Raw genomic sequence first — 23,137 nt, 5'->3', positions numbered from 1 at the left:
TTATTGAAGAAGGTTTTCTCTTATCAGAAGGCTTACTATCTCCATATTCTAAAAAGACTAAAATGTCGATCACAAAGTACTATGTTTGCAAATACTTTCCCACTGTTTCTTAACTGATAAAATCTACTTCTATTCTACTATGATTTATCTCAGTGCAGTCACATTCTTAACATATTTAGACTCATTATCCAGCTATGCATATTATAAATTCTAAATAGTTATGTGATTTTTAGAGTTTTTATAATTTTTGCATACCCAGTCTTCAAGATCACCTTTCTTATGTATGAGTAACTAGTGTGTTTATGTATGATGTCTCACCTTTTAACAGAGCCATTGGGATATATATCTTCCTTTGGTTTCATCATGTTTTTCTTAACTATATGTTTTAATTAACACATGCATTATTTAACTAAAGTGCTAAAATTTGAGGATATAATCACCAACTTTGGTCAATAAGCTATTATTATTCAAAATTTTATAATCCTTCAGTATAGGTTTTGTCTATTCAAATATGCTTATTTCATGAATACTTTGCATTTTATTGAGTGAGCATTTACAGTGATATTGAGATTTGTATGCATCAGGTTATATTATGGATCATTTCTAGCCTATTTGTTATTTTGTTCATTGGAAGTAAGCTCATGTAAGCATTTATCCCTCATTAAAGCTTAATACAAAGAAGTCTACAAATTAAAACATAAATAAAATTATTCACTGAAAAGGAATATATATATATCTGGGAACATTTTTTTTTCTATTTCATCATGTTAAGATTTCAAAGTCAAAATTTAAACACATTTAAGTTATGAAGATATTGTAGATAAGTCAGGAATATACAACTGCAAATGCCTATTTATCCTTGAATGTTATTCAACACTCAGTGTGCCAGACTCTTGTTGGGTGAGCCAGTGTCTTCTGGAATCTTTTCAAAAGGAATTAGATAGTGTCATTTAGATTATGTAGCTTGGAAACTTGTTCAAACTGAGCAATTCATTGTTCAAGATTAAATAGTACTATTGAATGAAGCTTAAATTCAGTGTAAGGTGAGTCATTTCAATTTTCCTGTGCAATGTAAGACTTTCGGAATTTTAGACTAATACCCAGTAAAATTCACTAGCCATTGCAAAGTTTCATCTATTTCAGTTTAAGTGGAGAGACTGTAAATGATTTGTAAACAATGCACATCAAAATGTAAGACAAAGGATATAAGTAGATAAAAATTGTTAGGTTTATACTCCAGAAGCAAAAATCACCATTTTATTTATAATTCTGTAATTGGCAGAATATATGACTTCATACATGTATAAATCATGTATGTAAATAGCAAGACACATATTTTCTAAGACATATACTTATGAATTGAGGAAATAATTTTGATAAGATTTCTATGTATCCACAAAGTATTAATTGTCAATGATAGCTTTAGGTGACTAATATCAGGAAGGGATTATGAATATATTTTCTATTGTCGTGATTCAGTTGTTTTGGATATATTGCTGTACATATTATGAGATACAGAAGCTTGTACTTGTAATCAATTAGATTTGTTTTTTAATTAATCTACACATTACCACAGGTAAAAAAGTCATGGTAAAGTTTAAGACAAAAATAAATATATTTAATTTATGACTATGTCATAAATTAAGAGCTATTACATGAAAATATGGTGCTCATATGAAAACAGAAATTCAGTTCATTTTAGTCTGTTCCTTTGGATTAAAGGAACTTGTATGTTTTTTGAGAACCAAATAACAGAGTTGCAGTATAGCAAAATTAATCATTCTAATGGAGAGGAAATAGGCTTCAGGTTGCAGTACATATGTATTATAAGGAGTACATTATTTTTTTTACTGCTAGTGAAAATGTAGTCAGTAGGAGTTCTGTCTTCTTCCCCATTAAGGTTAAAATTAACGAAAATATTACTCTGGACCTACATTATCTGTATTAGATATTTAATTATTATACATTTTATACAAAGTGGGGAATGTTTAATTTATTATCAGAGGCTTTAAGACCTATGTGTATGTGCCAATAAATATATTTGAGACGCTGTTCTGTTTCACAACATTTGTATATGCTTTATTTCAGCTTCAAATAAGTGTTTTTTACAAGATATTAGTCATATAAATGATTCATGATTTAAATAAACAAAAATACATATTTTTGATTGTTTTTAAGCCACTGGATAAGGAGTAGGAGAGTTTTTCTCTTATAACTTGCTAAAGGGTAATGGGAGTTTTGATTCTTTCACCTTACTGAAGTTTACTGAACTTATTTCTTGAAGTAGTGCACATAGAGAGAGGTTTGCATTGGCAATGACACCGTAACCAAGGTATATAGAATAAATGTACCCTGATGACATGCCATGTAAACTAAAATGTTTCATGTGTCAGCCTCGTCTCCATGCAGTGGTGATAGTGCCATGGTCACGACAGTCTCTGTGATAGTTTGAAGTTCCGCACTTTGTATGCGTAGAAAATGTTTAGAAAATCTGGACTAGCTACATCCAGATTCTCATCTCAACTTTTGTAATGAAAACAATGGTAATAAACAAATGCATTATACAGGATCTTTGGAGTTCAATGTAATTATGTCTTCATTCAAAAGTAAAAATGATTTCAAAAAATGCAAAGTTACACTAAAACAGCATGTCAAGTCTTCCATGTTTCCCAGCACTTACATTACCCAATTATCAAGGCTTAGCCAGGTTTGATTTATTCAACGCAAACACTAACACAAGTGTTGCGTTAATGGGATATGTTAGCACGAATCCAGAGAGTCTACTGTCAGTCCTCTCATGTCTCAATCGCGTTTATTAAGGCTTACTTAAGATACCAGTAAGAACAGTGTTTCTTCTTGAAAAGTGGATTTCTTAGTGTCACCTTTTAATTATTGTCCAAATTTTGATAATTTTTCACACATATCTTTCAATATACAGTTAGTTGATTTGATTCCTGGTTAAATTAGGCTTTCAGAGAGAAAATGATTTTTTTGTATTGTTCTTTTTGAAGTTTTCAAATATATTGAGGTGTAACATGTATGTAGAAATGTAGAAAAAAATCACAAATTTATAGATCAAGAAATGTTGACAAAATGTGCATTCCTGTGCAGATAGTACCAAAGCCAGTTCTTAGTACTGTGTCCAACTCTGAAATCGTTATCAGTAAGTTAAGAAATCTCTCCTCATGTCCATTTCCAGTTACTATTACCTCATGTGTTACAGCTACCATTTTCTTGAACCAATTATAATTTTTTTTCTGGGGTTTTAAATTTTATGTAACTAAAATAAATCAAATAATGGAAAGTTTGAGTTTCACTATAATATGATATTGTTAGGATTATTATTCTGTAAACATGGGCAACACCATGAACAGAGTAATAGCTATTGGAATGCAAACCCAAAAATGTAGTATGTATTTGCTTGTACATAATTTCTCTTACTATCTATCTCCGGAGGTTTTGTTTGTTTGTTTTCATGATCAGAACATCAAAAATGCTTGAAACATGACCAGTGAACTTCCTAGTTTTAGAAAAGCCAAAATTCAAAGATACTAATATGAATACATGAACACCAGCTTATAACAAGTGTAGAAAAACTGAAGTGTCTCTAATTCACATTTATTTAAATCCCAGATTAAAGAACTGTAGACTATGCTGTTTAAAGAAGAAAAGGGTTTAACATTTTGGAAAATGACATATCTAAGGGAAGTTGAAAGCTATTGAGGAATTTAGAGAAGAAAAAAAAAGGAGAGGTGACATATTAAATGTGAGGCATTTAAACAAATGCTTAACCTGTAGGACGTGATCAGCTCATCTGTTTTCCAGGAGAGCAGGAAGGAGGAAATGCACTTGCCTTGAATTCTGAGAAACTGAAAGTGTACTTAGGGCTCCTAACCCTGACTCTGGTATGTGCTGCATAGGGATGTGGGAACAGTTCATCTGGAAAACTTTACAAACTCTAAATGTATGCATATGCCATCTGCAATTTGGTGGAATAACACATTTGAGACCTTTGACGTAGTTCTTGCAACATGTTCTTCTCAAGATGGTTCTGGCAAAGGAGCAGTGGGGACGCAGCTTATGGGAGGGACAAAGGAGAGGCAGCTGAGATAGCCTTCCTGTCGCCAGCTTCTGCTCCTTCCAGTTTCTCTGTGGGTACCCTCTTTCTTTGCAATTTTGAAGAAGAAATAATGTGATCTTTTTAAAGCCTCCCTCTCCCCCTTTCATTTCACACAATGAATTACAATATACCCAGGAGAGAAAAAGTGAGAGAAAGAGAGAGTGGCAGAGAGAGAGAGAGAGAGAGAATTTAATAAAAATGAAGACATTTAGAAAGTGATTCGGGTAGCTTTGTAGGGTGTTAATAAGTATGAAAATATCAGTTCACACACACACAGACTACATGCAATGAGTAATTTAAAAATTTTTAATGTTAAAATTGATCACCAGAACTTCAAGTTTAAGATTTCTTGTTCTATAAAATAATACTTTGTGGTGATAAAAAACATGCTCCCTTGTTTAAAATAGCTTACCTTGGCAAATCTAAATCTTCTCTTACAATGAACATCTTCCACTTTTGTCATTGTCCTGTCCTGAATTTTAAGGAAAACTCAATGTGACAGTGTGAAGTGACTGACAATAAAATAAAACTGAGAAACCCACAATCAATGGTTGAAGGTCAAGTTGTCTAGTATCTTTTAACTTTGTAGCAATGCATGCCTTTTCTTTATTTTTAGTGAATATAGCAATCAAATCATATGCTGTATGTGCAATATTTTGTATTTTGAGTTAATATTTCATAGATCAAATCAAAAGGTGATGACAGCTTTCTAATGGCAAAGCAATAATTAATCACATATCTAAAAGTAAAATAAAAGGGAAACTAAACAAAGGGAAATTTTGGAAACTGAACATTAATAGTAAATTTAACAACCACAGTAACAACTTACTGAGTGTTCTTACGGGGCACGAGTAGAATAAACAAAATGTGATAAAGATACTAGTGTTATCAGATGTTATAGAGTGACAGTTCTTATTAGTCAAGTATTACCGAACAAGTTCTGTGAAACTCAGGATATAGTATATAATTTTGGAATTGGATAAATGTGTGTTTATGAGTATATAAACATAATTAATGTATGTAGGCAAAATAATTATTTGTATCAGGAAATGTTGAAATGCATGTTGTTCACAGATCAGGAGAAAATTGTAATGCTTGAGTATTTGAGTTAAACTAAAATATAGGAAAATTCAAGTTTTAAATTATGAGATGAAGTAGAAATTATTTATCAAGTTATACTGTCAAAATACTGACTTTTACTAAAGTAAATGGAAAAATTATGTTTCTAATTCAAGCTTCCGATGGTATGAATTTTTAGGAAATATTTGACATTGAGTGAATTAATTTTCACCTCTCAGTTAAATTTGAGGTTGTAACACAATTAGTAGTGCTTTAAATCAGTGACTTTACAGTAATTCTTCATAGAAATTATCTTTTTATAACATAGACAGATTATGTGCTAGACTAACATGGAGACATATCACATTCTCTTTAAATGAAAACATTTAAACAAGTGACAAAAGGCATTTCATACATGCTTGAAATTAATTTTAAGATTGTACCCTTTAATTCCAGAAGGCTTTCAATAGTATGTATTTTTTCTTTTGCTACTATTTATGCTAAAGGAACATCATGACAACTTGAAAATATTTTTGAGAAAAGAAACTCTCTTGAGCAGCTGCTTTGGAAAGATTGTCCCAAACTTTTGACCAGTATCTGATCTCATTATTACGGAGGAACTCTATATTTATGTCTCTATACTTTTCCATTTTGGAGATCAAGAGCTAAAGTTTATTAATGTAGTTTGTGAAATCCAAGTGGTTCGGAAAGTCACTATGGGTGGTGTACTTACCACTTGCTGATGTGTAAGAAGATCAATAGCTTGATCTAAAATACAAATATAATAACCCTACAAGCTGAAATGCTTCTGAAAGATCTAGAAAAAATCAGTCGAAAATCAGATTAAAAATGTAAAGGGAATAGTATCAACTTAATTAGCAGTTGTCATGTGAGATTGTATCCCTATTAAACGGAAGTGATCTATTTTTACTGCCCAGATCAAAACACTCCAATCTATTCATCTCACTGTCAGCTGCTCTGGTTTATCCTGGGAACGTACAAAAGCATTTTTAATGATTTCACTACCCTCCCTTCTTGCAAACCTCATGGCAACCACAAACATGCCTTTGATATTTTTTTCATAAATGAATAAACCAACTCTGCACATTTTACAGTACCTGTACAATGTTTACAACTTTCTTTAGAAACACAATCTGCTCATTTAGTTGGATTTCAGTAATTCTTTGTAATATTTTCTTTAAAATGTTGTATGTGAATAGTTTTCACATTAGGTCACTGCAATTTATTAATGTTATCCACCTTGTTCTTTTTATAACTTGGAACTTCTAATATGAGAAGTTCATCATTTTTGAACTTTTCTTTCCAAAACATTCACTGACTTTTTTCAGATTCAGAGACTACTGTGGATTTTGCTCAGGTGTCTTTGCTCGCAAACTATGTCAGAGAAGTACTGTGGCACAGTTAGACTCTTCCATTACAGGGCTAGTCTGCTATGATTCAAACAGTGAGCCAGCCGGTTAGTAGCTTTGTGATCTCTGTAATTTCTTTAACCATCTTTTAACGGGTTTTCCTCATCTGAAACATTGATCCTCAAAAGCTTGTTGAAGAGATTATATAATTTAAAATATTTAAAATGGTGAATGCCTCATCTAAAGGAAACATTAATTGTTTAAGGCAACTGTATATCCAGCTTATATTGCAACAATGACATCAGCCTAAGTATGGACAGAATCAAAATTCTGGGCTTAAATAGAACTAATTATGCTCTCGTTTATTTTCAAAAGAAAATCAACCTGCAAACGTTCTACTTACCACACATCAGGATCTTACATGTAGTATACATACTTTCACATAATGCATGTTTCAAAAGTACAATCTGCAAAATTTTCTTACTTATATTACGCTAATGGAACAAATTTACAGAAACCAACATAGAAAGCTCATTACTTTCATAAAATGTTTTATTCATTTATGCTGATGTTGGTCTTAAAGCATGACTATACATTCTGGAATTTGCTATTCACAGCACTGTATTTAACTCTAATATTCTGAGTGAATGAAGATACTTGATTATTTGCAACAAACTGAAAATAATGTGAACAGGATTACTCATCTTTGAAGCAGCACATTTTTATTTCAGTTTTGGATAAAGCATATTCATTGTTCAATGTGGGAAAAGATTCTAGCACAGCAGGTTAAGCTAAAACTTCCCATGTAAGCATCCAGATAAAATACCAGCAAGTCTGGTTTCCATCCAGCTCCCTGCTGTTGCACCTGGAAAAGAAGTAGTTAATGAGCCAAGTACTTGGATCTGTGCCACAAACATGGGAGATTCAGGTGAGGTTCCAGGCTCCTGGCTTCAAAGTGGCCAGGTTCTGGTATTTGTGGTCATTCGGGGTGAGAGTCAGATGATGAAAAGTCTCATCGTGTCTCTCCCTGTCTTAGCCATTCTAATTTTCAATAAATAAATAATCTTTAAAAAATCTTTTGCAAAATAAAGTTAAAGGATTTCTATTTCTGCATTCCAAAAATTGGATTATCACTAGTCCATGTTCCTATACAAGCTGATTCATTTGTATTTTGATCATTGTACTTGCCTGTTTTTGTAAATTCTGGCCTTGGACCTTTATTACCTCAAAATGTTCTGATATTGTTGTGTGAGAAACACACAGAATCTGAAATCATCCAAGTATGCAAAAGAGAGTCTATTGGGGTGGGCAGCTGTGTGCTTCTGTAACACATATCAAAATACCTAAGTCTGCCATAGTCCAGCATTTGAGTATATAAAAACAATTAAAAAAAAACTCACCTTTTTTCTTCACTTAAACTTTATTGTCTGATAAACAAGATTCTCTGTCAGCTTTATACATACGTATTTGTATCTTTGTCTTCCCAAATCAAATAGAGGCTAGCAAATGATGTCAGCAGCGTATTTGAAAACACTTAAGAAACTGCACAATAACATGCAGCTTATGGTTTATTTCTCATACTCTCTGCAATTGTCATAATTTTATGTTTCTGTGCAGTTTCTGTTTTCCACTTCTTGTGTCAATTTTACATGTATATCACTCTTTTTGCTTCAATAACAGGGCCTAACAACAAGGTTCCTATGTCCAATTTCATTTCAAAAGCACAATGTGCCCCTCCCTTTTTATGTTCATTACTCAGGAAAAGAACATTCTCTCTCTCTTTTTTTCTTATGAGATTGTAATGCTTCTTGCATCTAATACTGCTGGGGTGAGCTTTAAAATAAACTAAATTTAGAATAGATTTTGTTAATGTGCTTGTGAGTGAAATTTCTATTGTCCACTGCAATTAAGCAGCTCACCACTTCTCCAAAACCCAATAGTCTAGAAATTTCACTTCTCATTAACAGAGGGAAAAGGTATACAGGTCATTAGAAAAAAAGATGTCTTTGGGTATCTTTGAGAAGATAACGTTAGACTGTAATAAAGAATGGATTTGTAGAGCTAACTTTAGACCCCATGTGAGCAGTTTTTGTGAGTTTAGTTTTGCAAGACAAAGGACATTCTAGGAGTATGCAACTGTATGAAGAGAAATGCAGAATTAGAGAAAATGATACATATGCAAAAGTGAATATTTTAGATTTCCAAGTCTCCAAAACAAATTCAAACATACAGTGGGCATTAAAATTTAAGTTACTCCTTGGGTAAATTGTGATATGTTACGAATAAAAATAACAGAAATAATAGCATCTAACAGTTATTGGGAATGTATAAGGTTAATACTACCCCATGCATTTTTCACATTTGAGTGATTTTAACTCTTATCCAATGAAGCAGATATTCTTAAGACCCTCAATTCATGGATTTCGAAAGTATGATACTGACAGGTATAGTAATTTACCCTACATTCTCACTGTTATGCAGGAGAGTTACACTTTTCACTTATGATCATCTAATTCTAGAGTGAACTTGTTGTAACTGACTCAATGCTTGAATCTAGGCTGAAGAAATGACACCCTATTCAGAAAAAAAGTCAACAAAGTTTCATTGTTTTGGTTCTATTTTCTATTGTATTCACTGAATATTGAAATTGCCGAGTTTTGTGGCAATAAAACATGAATAAGAATGTTTCCAGTGGCAAATTGAAATGACATAATTTCCACAAGAAAATTCATTTTAAAGAAAGTGTATAAAGTGACATGTAGCAGTAAAAAATAAGAAGGATGCTTATCAAGGCTAGGTCTCTATTCCTAAGACTGGATGATTAAAAGAAGATTATAAAAATAAAAATATAGTTATATAATTTCTTGTGCAGAGAGGAAGTGTATTTTAATTAGAAAATAAGTGTATTTTAATTTTAATTAGCCCATTCGGAAGACAATGCAAGGCCTTTAGGGGCAATGGAGAAGGTTAGCTGTTCGGTAATGTCTGATTTTGTGTGTGTGTGGCACGTGACCCAGGGTCAGAAGCAAGTGTACTGTCTGTAAAATTTATGGAAGTGAAAACTAGACAAGAAAGATTGTAGTTGGAAATTCTGTTAGATTGATATAGAGTAGGGGTTACTTTTGCATAGAAAAGGTGGATGAAAAGTATGTGATATTTTAAATCACTGAAAATGTTATCTAAAATAGATGATTCAAGTAATTCCAGTGTCTTCTGTAAGTTCAAGTAACTGGGCAGATATTTCTCAGCTAAGATACACTTGTGAGTGTCTGCCTATGAAAGAATAAACCCAGAAGCAGTTTATATATATATACATATGTATATATATATGTATAATCTATGCAAAGTATATAATGTTTATAATATTATGTATATATAAAAGGATTCCATTTCACAGTTACAAAGTGAATATAAAATTAGCATATGATTATTATGGCCCTGATTTTTTGTGTTAAAATATATGGATAAAATGTGCAATGCTTTCCTATAGATTCCCAGCTTTTTGTTGATGCTGATATCATGCGAGGCTGGAGATTGCATGATAGAAATGTTTCTTTGAACAACTAATTTCACTTTTACGATTTTGATTTCACAATTAGACTTGAATTAGCCAGGCATTCTTTTTGCAGAACGTTCTGTTATGTTTCGCAGAGTTAGACTGACAGAAGGCAGCCTGTTTGCAGGTGTGTGTTTTCTGCTGGGCTCTTCCAAGGTCCATGGCTATTTTCTTTTCTGTTCTACACACTCAGTTCTTCCAGACTAGCTTAGTAAAATCATTGAAGACTCATCTACTTTCTGTATATCCTCTCCTGGCAACCATTTTCAACATTTCTCTAAAATATTTGCTTATAATATTGACTTACAATATTCTCAGCTTTAACAACTTTTAAGGGCTCTCCATTATAACAGTAAGGTTCAAATTTATACTTGTTTTTCAAGTCTTTTGTATTTAATCGCTGCCTATATTTTCTGCTTCTTTCCATTAAATGCTCTGGTAGATTCCTACACGCCATGGTGGCTGAATCCCTTTAACATTTCTCCTGTTTTCATTCACTGGGATGAATGATGTGTCATTTACCTTCATGCCCCATCTTGTATTCAGCAATCAATATTCAATGTATTTGCTTTTTCTTGAATAACAAACCTCCATGAAGAGACCTATGCATTTTTTTTTTCCTGGAAATTTTCACATTTCTTACACAGGATTGCTGTCATTAAAGCAGTTTGTGAAGAAATTCATCATTTCATGTTTTCCAGCACAAGCCAAGTGCATTGATTTTAGAGTCCTGTGTTCCGGGACTGTATCTAGAGCAAGGCAGACACACACATATATGCAAATAGGCTACACAGGAATCACTAAAGGGAACATACAGAAAGGGGGCCAACTGCGTTTTTGCCTTTAAGAAAGCTAGCGAAGTTTCTACCACCTACTCTGACTTAAAATCATCAGAAACTCCTTGAATGTGGCCCTCCCTTATACATGCTAATAATTTATCCTTTTATAGCATGTATCACTCTCCCTTTCCCCGCATTCTAGAGCTCATGCTTACTATCAACTGATAAGTTCACAAAGCTCTTTTTTTTTTTCTCATTTAGGCACAATAAATCATTAGCACCATCTATGAAAATACTATGTAATCTTGAATGTGGAAGAGGTGCTGTGGTGGTTCTGTAGGTCTAGACAGGAGGTAGTTGAGAGTATTGGATAGCTATTTCTGCAGGTAATTTTCTTGACATGACATTTGGTTTCTGAGATTTTAATTATTATCATTATTGCATAAATTGTATTGATTTTTTCTGGCATGTTTCCTTAGTTTTGTTTATGGGGTTATAGCAATAGATGGCTATCTCAGATGACTTAAAATCATGTTGCGAAATATTGCTTTTTCTTGTGAAATTTTCATTAAAGGATATTCAGGCAGATTTGTGTATCTATTGTATTTTAATTGCACAGCGTTGTGTATACATTATCAATGCTGTATTAATTATATCAATTATAAATACTGCTCCCGATATTATTTACTATTTTAACACTTCCCTGAAGCATTGTGGAATCTTGCATACAGTAAATGTAAAAGCATTACAGCAGGTTTTTTTTTTTTTTTTTTTTGCCATTTATATGTTTGAAGGTAGTTGTTCTTAGTTTAGTGCTATGGGAAGTAGTGAAATAAATCTATATTTGGCATATAATGAAAATTTAATTATAATAGGATTTGAACCTTTAATAAACACCGCGTACTCTGGTTACAACAATTTATTATATTTGTGATTTTTCTTTTATAAAACATATTTGATAAAACTAAAATGTGTATTTGGGTCTGGAATGTAGAGCAAGTAATTTTAAAACTTAAGTTTTTTCTGCAAATTCATTTATCTAACATACTAGATATAATTCATAAAAGCTAAAATTTCACTCAAACATCACCATTTAATAAACATCATATAAAGCTAATTCAAATAGTGATTAAAATAATGTTTATGCAATTACAAGTAAAACAGCAATTATAGAACTTGATTGTAGTTTCTTAACTCTTTTGAATTCTAAAAGTCTTAATTTAAAATTGTTTCTGAAAAAATGTAGACAATTTGCTACACAAACAAGTCTTGCAATATGATATAGAAACACAGCACAATGTTTATTTGCTTAAGGATTGGGTTATCAGATTTAACACACAAAAAGAAACACATGACTTCAAAATATTGCACAGGGCATCTGTATTCATACGTACGTATATGTGTATAAATATATGAACAAACTGAATGTTGCTCATTTCTGTGGCCAGGCTCTTCTCTGAGCCGCCCCTTCCTACTTTGCATCAGCTCTTAGCACTGCCATAGTAGTGATTGAAGTAGATAAGGGGAAGTCTGATCATCAGGCCTATTAAATAGCCAGATACTTTACATGCAGTCCCTAAAGTATGTGTTTATTTTCAGTATGCTAAAATTGACTGTGTTATTTATAAATGTTTTATTTACAAACTCAGTTTTTCCACTTATTTTTATTGCTTAGTATGATAACATTGTGGTTAAATTATTTTGAAAACAGTCTTGATTAAATAGGCTGCTGGAGGTAATAAGTATTGCGGGTGACTGCACATTTTAAGAGTGAAGGCTTTACATATTTATTCACACTTTTCCATTGTACGTTACTGGAGGTTATGATTGGATTTCACTTAAAAGCTAAAGTTGTGCATATCATGAGTATTTGGGTTGCATAATTGTAATATGGTGATGTTTGCTGTGAATAAGTGTATGCCGGCAAACGTTCCCGTATTTGCAGCAGTGACCTGTGACTCTTCAGGCATTTTTATACCTTTGCTTTGAAATTTAATGCTAATTTCCACCTTACATGGAAGTAGCTAGATGTTTTCCAAAAAGACACTTGGAAAATAAGGATCCAATGGCAGTAAACATTATTAGCTCCATAATTCTCAAAAGTAAATGGTAACCATTTATGCAAATATCTTGTTAGAATGTCAGATGTACAAAGTACAGGTATTCGTGAAGCTTAAATTTTGCTTTGTTATTAAGACAAATTGAATCACCTTCATAGAAATTTGAAGTCTATTTCTTTATTGAAATGGAAGGGTACTATTTCCAATATTTCTGGAGCAATTTGAGATATCTGTTTTTAGTAGATTATGATAAAAGTTTCAGAAAATTTTCAACACATTATAAACGTGAAGAAAAATACATGCTAGATTTTCTTCCTTACTGTATACTTTACACAAACAAGCTCAGATTGTAATATCTGAAATGGGTTGTGTAAAGGACACAATACACTAATATCAACTATTGTTATACTTCAAAAATGTAGAATAACACGTTTTTAATTCTGCAAAATTATTTTAATTTTCATGTAAGTGCTTCAAAGTTGTTTTTAAACCAAACAAAACAATTATTACAACTGCCTGTATCCTGTTAGTGATAATAATGGTAATTAATGCCATTGTGGTCACACAAAATGCAGGAGACGCATTGTAAGCCAGTTGTAAATGTACTGTCACTTCTGTGAGAAGCTCCTTGGCATGGACATACCACTCACACACATACCCATGTGATATCTATATCTATCTATCTATCTATCTATCTATCTATCTATCTATCTATCTATTTATTTCTACTTTCTAAATGTCATCAGCCTCACTAATAGAATTATTCTAGGATAGCTCAAGGGATTCACTTGAGAGAAAGCTGTGTGTCAATCTTGACGTACCACTGCGCTTGTGACAAGTGGAAACTGCTAATTTAAGACTGTTTAGTCCTTTTCATAGAAGGAACACTTGATTGAGCAATAAGCGTTGGGAAATTTTGAGTTTTTGTAATTTTCACTGATACTAAATTCACTAGTTCCTCTGTTTTCAAATCCTCTGGATCAGGTGGGTGTGTTCTGAATATCTAGCTAATTGTCTTCAGTGTGCATTGTGTACCAGGTGAACTGAAGCTTAATTGATTTTTTTAAGATTATTTATTTTTATTGGAAAGTCAGATATACAGAGAGAATGAGAGACAGAGAGGAAAATCTTCCATCCAATGATTCACTCCCCAAGCGGCTGTCATGGCCACGATTGTGCAGATCTGAAGCCAGGAGCCAGGAGCCTCTCCCAGGCCTCCCATGCAGGTACAGGGTCCCAAGGCTTTGGGCGATCCTTAATTGCTTTCCCAGGCCTCAGGCAGGGAGCTAATGGGAAGTGGGCCACTGGGATTAGATATAGCATCCATATGGGATCCCTGCACTTGCAAGGCGAGGACTTTAGCCGCTAGGATACTGTGCAGGGCCCAACAAAGCCTAATTGAATTTTAATCCATATTCACAAATTGGAACCCAATGTGTTACAGAGAACACGAGAACATTGCAAATTATATTGTAAGCACTACACACTTTACTAAATGACAGGAGAAATGCTTTACTTTACTCTGTATTTCTTTTTTTCTTTTTTAAAAATTATATAAATTTTATTTTTGATAATTTTTACATATTTGGTTAGGGTGAGAAGGGTCTGGGTAAGATCATTGTTTTGACATTTTTTTTTCTTCCTGTATCTGGGGAAGGGGAGAGATAAGTGAAGGAGCCCATATTTCTTTTCTTTTTTTAAAAGATTTATTTATTCTCTATTGCAAAGGCAGATATACAGAGAGGAAGATCTTCTGTCTGCTGGTTCACTCCTCAAGTGAGCGCAATGGCTGGAGCTGAGCCGATCCGACCAGGAGCCAGGAGCTTCTTTCCGGGTCTCCAGCGCAGGTGCAGGGTCCCAAGGCTTTGGGCTGTCCTCAACTGCTTTCCCAGGTCACAAGCATGGAGCTGGACTGGAAGCATGGCCACCGGGATTAGAACTGGTGCCCATAAGGGATCGCGGCTTGTGCAAGGCAAGGGATCGCAGCTTGTGCAAGGCGAGGGTTTTAGCCTGTAGTCCACCGCCCAGGACCCGAAGCCCATGTTTCTTACATGACTTGTGTAAAGAAGCATTTGAGTCACACATAGTGTCCTTTATAATTATTACAAGACTGTCACTGTGTCACAGCAAGTAAAGCCCAGGCTTCCCTCACCAGCATCTAGGCTCTGGATTGGGTCCAAGATGCTTCACTTCTGATCCTGCTCACTGCTCGTGTTTATGAGAAAGCAGTGGAGGATGGTCCAAGTATTGGAGACCCTGTATGCATGTGGGGTTCCTGGATGAAGCTACTGACTCCTGGTTTGGGCCTGGTTCGTGGCCAACCGTTGTGGCCATCTGGTTAAGCAGACAGAAGAGTTTTTTCTTTCTTTCCCTCTGGCTTTCAAACAACAACAACAACAACAACAGCAGCAACAATGCAGGTGGTGATTGAGATGCCTGTGTCCTCTCTCAGCCGGACTGGGTTCCATACCTAGCTCCAGCTCCTGGCTCCAGTTTCCTATAGTTCCTGGGAGTCGGTGACGGTGGTTGGTGCCTCCCATGTGGGAGACCTGGATTTAGTTCCTGTCTGCTTTAGCCTGGGCACTTGGATAATTAGACTGTGGATGTTTTCACTTTAAAAAGTGAAACAGTTATTAAGATTAAATGTATTGCATATCACTATCACTCTCAAACTCCAATTTTCTATGTACATTTTGCAATTATTTATCTTGTCGTTATAGAGTAGGAAAGCATACTATTTGTAAGAGGAAAAAGATGAATATAGCAATAGGGTAAAATTAACATCCCAAATGAAAAAGAAGAGCCAGAATACAATACATTTTACAGACAGAAAACTTTGTCTTTTCATGACCCATACCAAGCCATAGTAATCAATCATGTACTCAACCATACACACACGTATGTGTGTATATAAATGTATCAATAAGTTTTAAATCTTTATTTAATTTTTTATGGGAACAGAAACATGATTTATAATCTAAACAATGTGAAGTTTTTTTTTTTTTTTATTCTCAAACAGAGCACATAGAAACATGTTCAAATTGGAAGATAAAACAAAAATCATTCTGGCACCCTTCTTTAATAGTCAATACATTTCTGCTGTTCTCCAGATAAAGGATTAGACAACAAGAAATTCTTTAGAAAGATTTTAAAAAGGCTTACCTTAAGTCTTCATGGGCAAGACAGAGGAAAGTTAAAAGAACCAGTTATTCAACTGGGCACATATTTAATAGAGGCCTACTGTTAAATTGCTAGTTAACAATATGTTGTTACTCAGAAGGGAAAGGGTAGGTGTTTCAGACTTCTACAGGGGACAACGGGCACAAATTCCTCTTGCTGCATTTACTTTACGTATGAAGTGTGCCAACCCTGAGATTCATTAAAGATGCCAGTAAGCACTTGAGCTCTCAGATTGAAAATATTCACTGGAGCGTAGTGTCAGTCAGCGAAGATTTTTGTTTGCTCTCCTTTATATGTTTGACAGCTTCACAAGCTTAATTTATTGATTTGCCATAGGATTTATAGTGTCATAAAGTGTAAAGGTGGTTTGTTTCCTACTAAATGAATATGCAAACATAAGCATTTCAAATTAATTATCTGACCATTGACATGTATTATATGAAATTAATTTTATCAGAAAATACATACTCTAGTCTACTAACAATTATATTTTAAGGATTATTTTATAACACATAAATCATATTATTATTATTAATTGCAGTAATGTCATATATTTTGATTTTTAAATTCCTGCATTTTCTTCTACAGTTTAATTCCATGCTTTGCAAATTATAAGCAATAGGATAGCACAGAATTGAAATTACATTATGTAGTTTTATGAACACATATGCTTGTGCTAAATTGTAAGAAAATGACCATTTGAGTACTTGTCTTTGATTAAAGTACTTTTTGATCTGTATTGCAGAAAAAAATGGTGTCCATATTATATGTTGTGACCCACAAAAAAGCACAAACACAATAAAGAAGCAGAATTACAGAGGAACACAAACAATCCCTTTCCTATTACTCTTAATTTGATTGAAAACCTCAGTCCATACAGTTAACAATATCTTCCTTATGCTGACATATAGTAGGTAGATGAAATTTGAAATGCAACAAAACAGAAATTACAAATATACTTTAGTAATATCAAGGCACATATATAGTACATCAATCAGTCTACCATTTCAATGTGTTTGACTCATTCTCTGTAGCTTGCAATGCATCAGCAAATTGGTAGCTATAAACCTAACTCTGGAAAAATTTTCTTTAGCTCTGCTTGCAAACTACAGTCACATTTAAAAAAAATAACATGAATTTACAACTTGGCTGATATTAATGCATACAGTTCTGAAAAATTATGCATTTAGTATACAAACACTAGTGAAAATAAGCACTTTCCAAATAAACAGGATGCGACTATAATTTTAGTAGTTGTGTAAACTATTTCTAGCAGGCAGTAGATGTGAGGGATCTCTCTCCAGATGTTTTATTATGGGCTTTAATATCTGCTCTTCAATTTTTCTATCTGGATTTGGATGATTGCATTAGAAGGTTGGTGGGAGGTGTGTATAATCACAGATGGTGCAGTTATTCAGACAAAGACTGGTATGGGTGGCTTTTAAAGCAACTCATTCATAACTTGAGGCAGCAAGAAATGTATGTTGTTTAAGCATATCTCTATTTCAGATATTTAGTACAAACTGTGCAAATGGCTGTGCTATTTCAACTGGACCATTTCAATACTACACTTTATATCTTGAGTAAGTCAAATGAATATAAATGTCTCTTAGCTTTCCCTCATATGTATCTTTTTAACTTAATGGTGGCTTATTAATATAAACAGGGGAATAAGTTGACTACTTTCTGTATTTGTACTAAGAGGTAACATAACTCTCCATGGTGTTAAGCTTTTTTTTTCACGTAATAAACTAGTTTGTGTGCGAATGCAGTCACTTTTTGCTGAAACTACTACAAATGGCCTTTCAAGTAAATCAATACTTTATGATTTATGCTATTAAATGTTTTCAACTTGTAAGTAATATTCCTATATTAGGAAAAGAATTCATACAACTTGAAGGGCAATCATATTTCTTGGGTAGCTGAGCAGAGCACAGATCTGTTGTATATTATTGAGAATGCTCCTTTTTGCTTATTAAGTTGTCCAGTTTGGACTTTATTTTGGAACAAAATAATTATTTGTTAAATTTCATTTTCCAAGCATTAATTCTATGGTTGTAACATTCCAGCTTAATGAATAATTTTGAATTCTGGATTTTATAAACAAAACATATTTGAATTTTTATATTCAAGTTTATCATGAAATTAAATTGAAAGATAGGATATTATTCTATTTTAAAAGGAGAGTTTCTGCTTGTTCATAAAATATTCTGTGCAGTATTATGATCAGGTAAGTTGTAATAGCCACCTATGGTAGCCAAATCATATTGTCATTCAAGATATCATATCACAAAAGAAAATATGGTTTGATTACTTTTGAACAGATTTGTAAATTGTAAATATTTAATTTCCCTTCAATTTCTGTCAGTTTTAATGCTTGGCTTTTTGAAAAGATTTATTTATTTGAAAGACAGAATTGCAGTGAGAGGGAGAGACAGACTTCAGCATTTTCCGTCTCACTCCCCTATTGAACCCAATACTAGGGTCCTACAGGGCCAAAAACAGGTTCCAGAAACTTCATTTTATTGCTGCTTGTGGGTGCAGGAAGACAAGGACTTTGGCTGTCCTTTGCAACCTTCCTAGATGCATTAGCAGAGAGCAGCATCAGAAGTGGAGCTCCTGGGACTGGAATCAATGCCAAGATGGATTGCAGGCAACTGTTCCATGTGCTGTGCAACAGTACTGGCTCTGGCTTTTGCAGCTGCAATCGATATGCCAAGTAACTGGTGAATTAGTGTAGAGATGCTTCATTCCTCAAAATCTGAGATCACATGCTGGTATCGTATATTGGTTAGAGCCACTTTCTGTTATACTGGCATCTCATAAAGGCACTAGTTTGAGTCCTGGCGTCTCTACTTTGAATCCAGTTCCTTGATTATGGCCTGGGAAAAGCACCAGATGACTGAAGTATCTGGACCATGCCAACCACAGAAAAGATGGAGATCAAGCACCTGACTCCTATATTCAGGACTGGTCTTTGATCTGTGGATTAAACATCAACATGCAAGATCTCCCTCTTCCACTCTCTCTCTGTGTATGACTTTCAAATAAATCAATATTTTAAAAATTAGATCAAATAAGCCAAGATGATGTGAGTAATCTTTAAGTTTATAAAATTTCCTGAGCATTTTCTGGCACAATTTATTATTTCAGTGTACAATATTTAGAGTTTGTTGTGTATACAAGGGTTTTCCAAGTGCTGGTATCTGAAATATAAGGATCACTTTTTTATACTTTGATCATATATGAATAGTAAAGTAGAACACATTTTGTACTACCATATAATCATCATTTCGTATGTAAAATATACATATCTCGTGCAAAAAATATTTGTAAAAGTGTCAAACTGTGATTTTCATAAAAACAAACAATATGAAGATTGTAATCAATAGAAACCAAGGTAGCACTGAAATATTTTAACACAGACTGGGTTTGGATGGGGACACGACTAATTTGTAATCGTCTTTTGTGTGTTTATTTTGCGATCACATGCAATAAAAGTTTTTAAAAATCAAAAGCTTTTTCTTAGAATATGTTTCTTTCTTTTCACAGCACGAAAAAGGATATGCTAGTCAATTCTACAGAACTTACCTGAAGCAGCATGATTTGCACAAACTCGACCAACAAAAGCATCAACTTTTCAACTTCATTATCTTGGCCATCCAGTTAGTTATGTGTAACTGAGTATTAGATTTCCAACGGAGTCATCGTGGCCAATTATAGGACCTAATTGCTCTCAGCAGGCCTGAGAAATGAGTTGAAATGTGCAGAACTGTAGAAACTTTGGAGGCAACTGATTTTTGCCTCTCCGATCAGTGTGTGCCTGTTTACAGCACTATATATCTTTCTCTCTCCAAATGTCACTGAGCCCTTTAGATGTTTATATTCACCACGAGAAGCCAGTCATAAAGATAAAGGAAATTTGTGCATTATAAATGCAATATCACTGTTTTAAACTTGACTGTTTTATATTATTTTTGTGTGATCAAGTGTTCCCCAAACTATTCCAACTTTACAAGAGAGATTGTGACTATGTTTTCACCTGTGGGTTATAAAAAAAGTTGTATTCTGAAGACCCACAAAATATCAAAGACATTCTGTAGTTTATACACCGTGTTGCAAAGTGTTTACTGTACTATTTCAAAGCTTCTAAATAAATATAAAATATATATATTATATTATATAATTTTCCTAAAATGTGGTACAACTCAGTTGGTTTTTAAATGGATTCATATAGTCCACAGCATACAATAAAGTTAAAGGTAATTCAGGGTCCCAAAGATAAACTTAATAAGACAAAAGTCATCAATAGTGTCCTCCCAGTTTTCATATCTTACTCAACCCTGTTTTTCTTTGAAAGAAAATGAAGCTCTGAGCTACAAAATTCTGTCAAGAACTCATACAAATTTTCAATGCCAAAGATGTAGCTATCAATGTTATCAGAAGGAGCACTGACTATGTACTATCGAATATCTAACAGTCTACATGGTTCCAATTCTCTTTCTATGGGTTTGAATTTAGAATCACATAAAAACTTTTATAAAGAATCTATAAATTCACCTGTATTTGTTATTAGAAAAAAATGGTGTCTGTACATTTTGTGGTGTAAAATATGTATTTGAAGATGACTATTTTAAAAAGTCCTCAACCATTTAACTCATGTGGAATTTTATTTTAGGTAGTTTTATGTAGTTTTGTGACTTTTAATTATACATAAACATAAAATCTATTTATAACTCTATATGAACATATAGAGATGCAAAAATACCTGAATTGGTAAAGAGTAACTATGTGAAATAGCAGGTCTCTAAATTTACAAGTGAAATAAGCTTGGCAAGAGAAACATTCTTTATGAATCAACCTTAAAAATTCTTTGCCTTTCACTTAACTATTAAGTTCAATGAGATGGATTTTTCTTTCACATATTTTTTCAACTGTTGTTTATTGCTTATTGAAATATTATCCAGAGAAGAAAAAAATTAGAGAACATTCTATGATTTTTCAAACAAAAACAGAATTGTTAAGCTACCCTCTACCGTAGTCTTCAATATTTTGTTGAAATGTTTGCCTGCTTCCAATTAGAAGCCTCTTTTGAAATACTTCCCTTAATTTTGAACTGCTTTTATGTTTAATGATAGATGGAGCTGTGCTATGTTATTACAGAATAGACTAATATTTAGCACAACTATATTTTACATTAATTTTATGGATTGTAAATGAACCTTTTTCCTTAGGTTTGACATTCAATTGCATACATATATTCATAGATCCTTGTTGTATATGTTGAGGGTGATATGTCACTCATTTGACTGTTATCAAATTAGATATTAATATGTCACAATCCTGATCAGTTTATATGTCAAATTATTGTGTGTGATGTTCCGGTGTTTTGGGGATCCTTTAAAAATATATAAAGCTAATCAACCATAAACAATATAAAAAGCACATGTATTCACTAAGTGCAGTAGTAACATTTTCTCAAACTCTCGGCATTACTGCGTTAGTATTTTGAAGGATAGAGTATTTTAGTAAGAAAATGTTTATATATAATTTAACAGGAAAAAAAATTTGTTCTAGTTTCTTTTCAAGCAAGAAAATACTTTTCTTGTTGAATCAGTCTACGTTAATTAAAACCTATCAAGCATCATTTTTCCTGGGGGAAAGTCTACATCCTTCTTCCTTATATCAGGCACTGAAAAGAATATTATATTTATTTCATATAAGATAGTTATATCATTTCACCAGGTCCAAAATTAATTTAGTAAATGATGTTTTTTCTGATGTTATTTCACTTATATAAATTTTCTTTAATTATCTGACATTTAACATCATTGTATATAATCTCCCGTGAACTCTCTTTTCAGGCTAAGTATTTGTACATTACTTTTCTTACGTCTCATAGTGATGAGTGCCAATAATGGGCAACTTAGTTTTTAAATTATGTATTTAATCTGTAGAAAAAACAAACAAACCAATTCGGAAATTGCCCAATTCATGGAACAAATTCTTATAAAAATGAAATACTAAGTGACTGCATCATCAGTCATATTTGATCCAGAATATATGCAGAGTTACAGCAGAGTTAGGATATGATTTTAGCAAACTGGGTAAAAATATTACTGACCAACGAGGGAATATATAAAAGCAAAAGTGCAGTCAACCAACAGTGAAGGTTTCCAATAAGCATTTAGTAGATTTGTATGTCAAGGAATTGTATAGTAGGTTTTGTATTTAATCAGATCATGTTAATATCTATTCTTTCATAATTTTTATACACAGCAATGAAAAACAATACCCAGAAGATTAGGTAGTATCTGGTCAGTAAACCATTCCATAAAGAAATAATTGTTGCAGTTATTTCTTGTTTACATCATTAATTTTAGAACAGTAAAAATTTAAAATTTTCCTGTGGAAACAGTGTTTTTAATGTTGCAAATGTATGTCAAATTGCAATTTGTAGAAATAATTCATCCATATGTAAAAATATCATTTTTAACTTGTGAACATGATTTGCAAGTAACAATTTTAATCAAACATTTTATCAAAATACCACATCAGAATTATTCATAGATATAGTGCTGTTAATAATATATTTCATCTTTTGTGATAATATTAAGGAAATATGTACATTTTATTTTATGAAGATATTAGATGCAATGCCTTTATCAAACATTGCAAATGAAGAGCTATAGCGGAAGACTCAAGTATTTGAATTAATCACTCTTGTTTTGATTTGCCATGAGATGATCTGTCATGTAGAAGTGCTCCTGCTTCTGTAACAAGAAGGGGTGCTCGGACAGAGCGTCTTTACAATTTCCACCATAAATTTATACATATGGGTAATTATGTATTTATTGTACCATGTTACCTTTCACAGATTATGACTGAAGTTCAATTAATTTTATATAAGGTCTTGGGTCGAATGTGGCAAATGTTAAGGTAAAGACAACATTTGTGTTATTTACTTATAAAAGCATTTTTCCATGTGCTTTCCTCCCACCCACACACATATT

The 23,137-nt window shown here is 33.0% G+C and overlaps 1 protein-coding gene across 1 annotated transcript in view; it reads left to right on the top strand.

Annotated features, from left to right (window-relative positions):
- The window catches only part of PCDH10 (protocadherin 10), a 39,697-nt gene extending 19,392 nt beyond the window's left edge, over positions 1–20,305 (top strand). The window contains exon 5 of the mRNA XM_004588155.3: positions 19,677–20,305. Coding sequence (XP_004588212.1) covers positions 19,677–19,696 — 20 coding nt within the window. The 3' untranslated portion in view covers positions 19,697–20,305. The remainder of the gene's footprint in view (positions 1–19,676) is intronic.
- Positions 20,306–23,137: the final 2,832 nt, after the last annotated feature.

Source organism: Ochotona princeps, chromosome 7 (genome assembly GCF_030435755.1).
Source record: "Ochotona princeps isolate mOchPri1 chromosome 7, mOchPri1.hap1, whole genome shotgun sequence".
Taxonomy (NCBI): domain Eukaryota; kingdom Metazoa; phylum Chordata; class Mammalia; order Lagomorpha; family Ochotonidae; genus Ochotona; species Ochotona princeps.
Note: the sequence above shows the minus strand (reverse complement) of the source record. Positions and strands in the feature narration are given on the sequence as shown.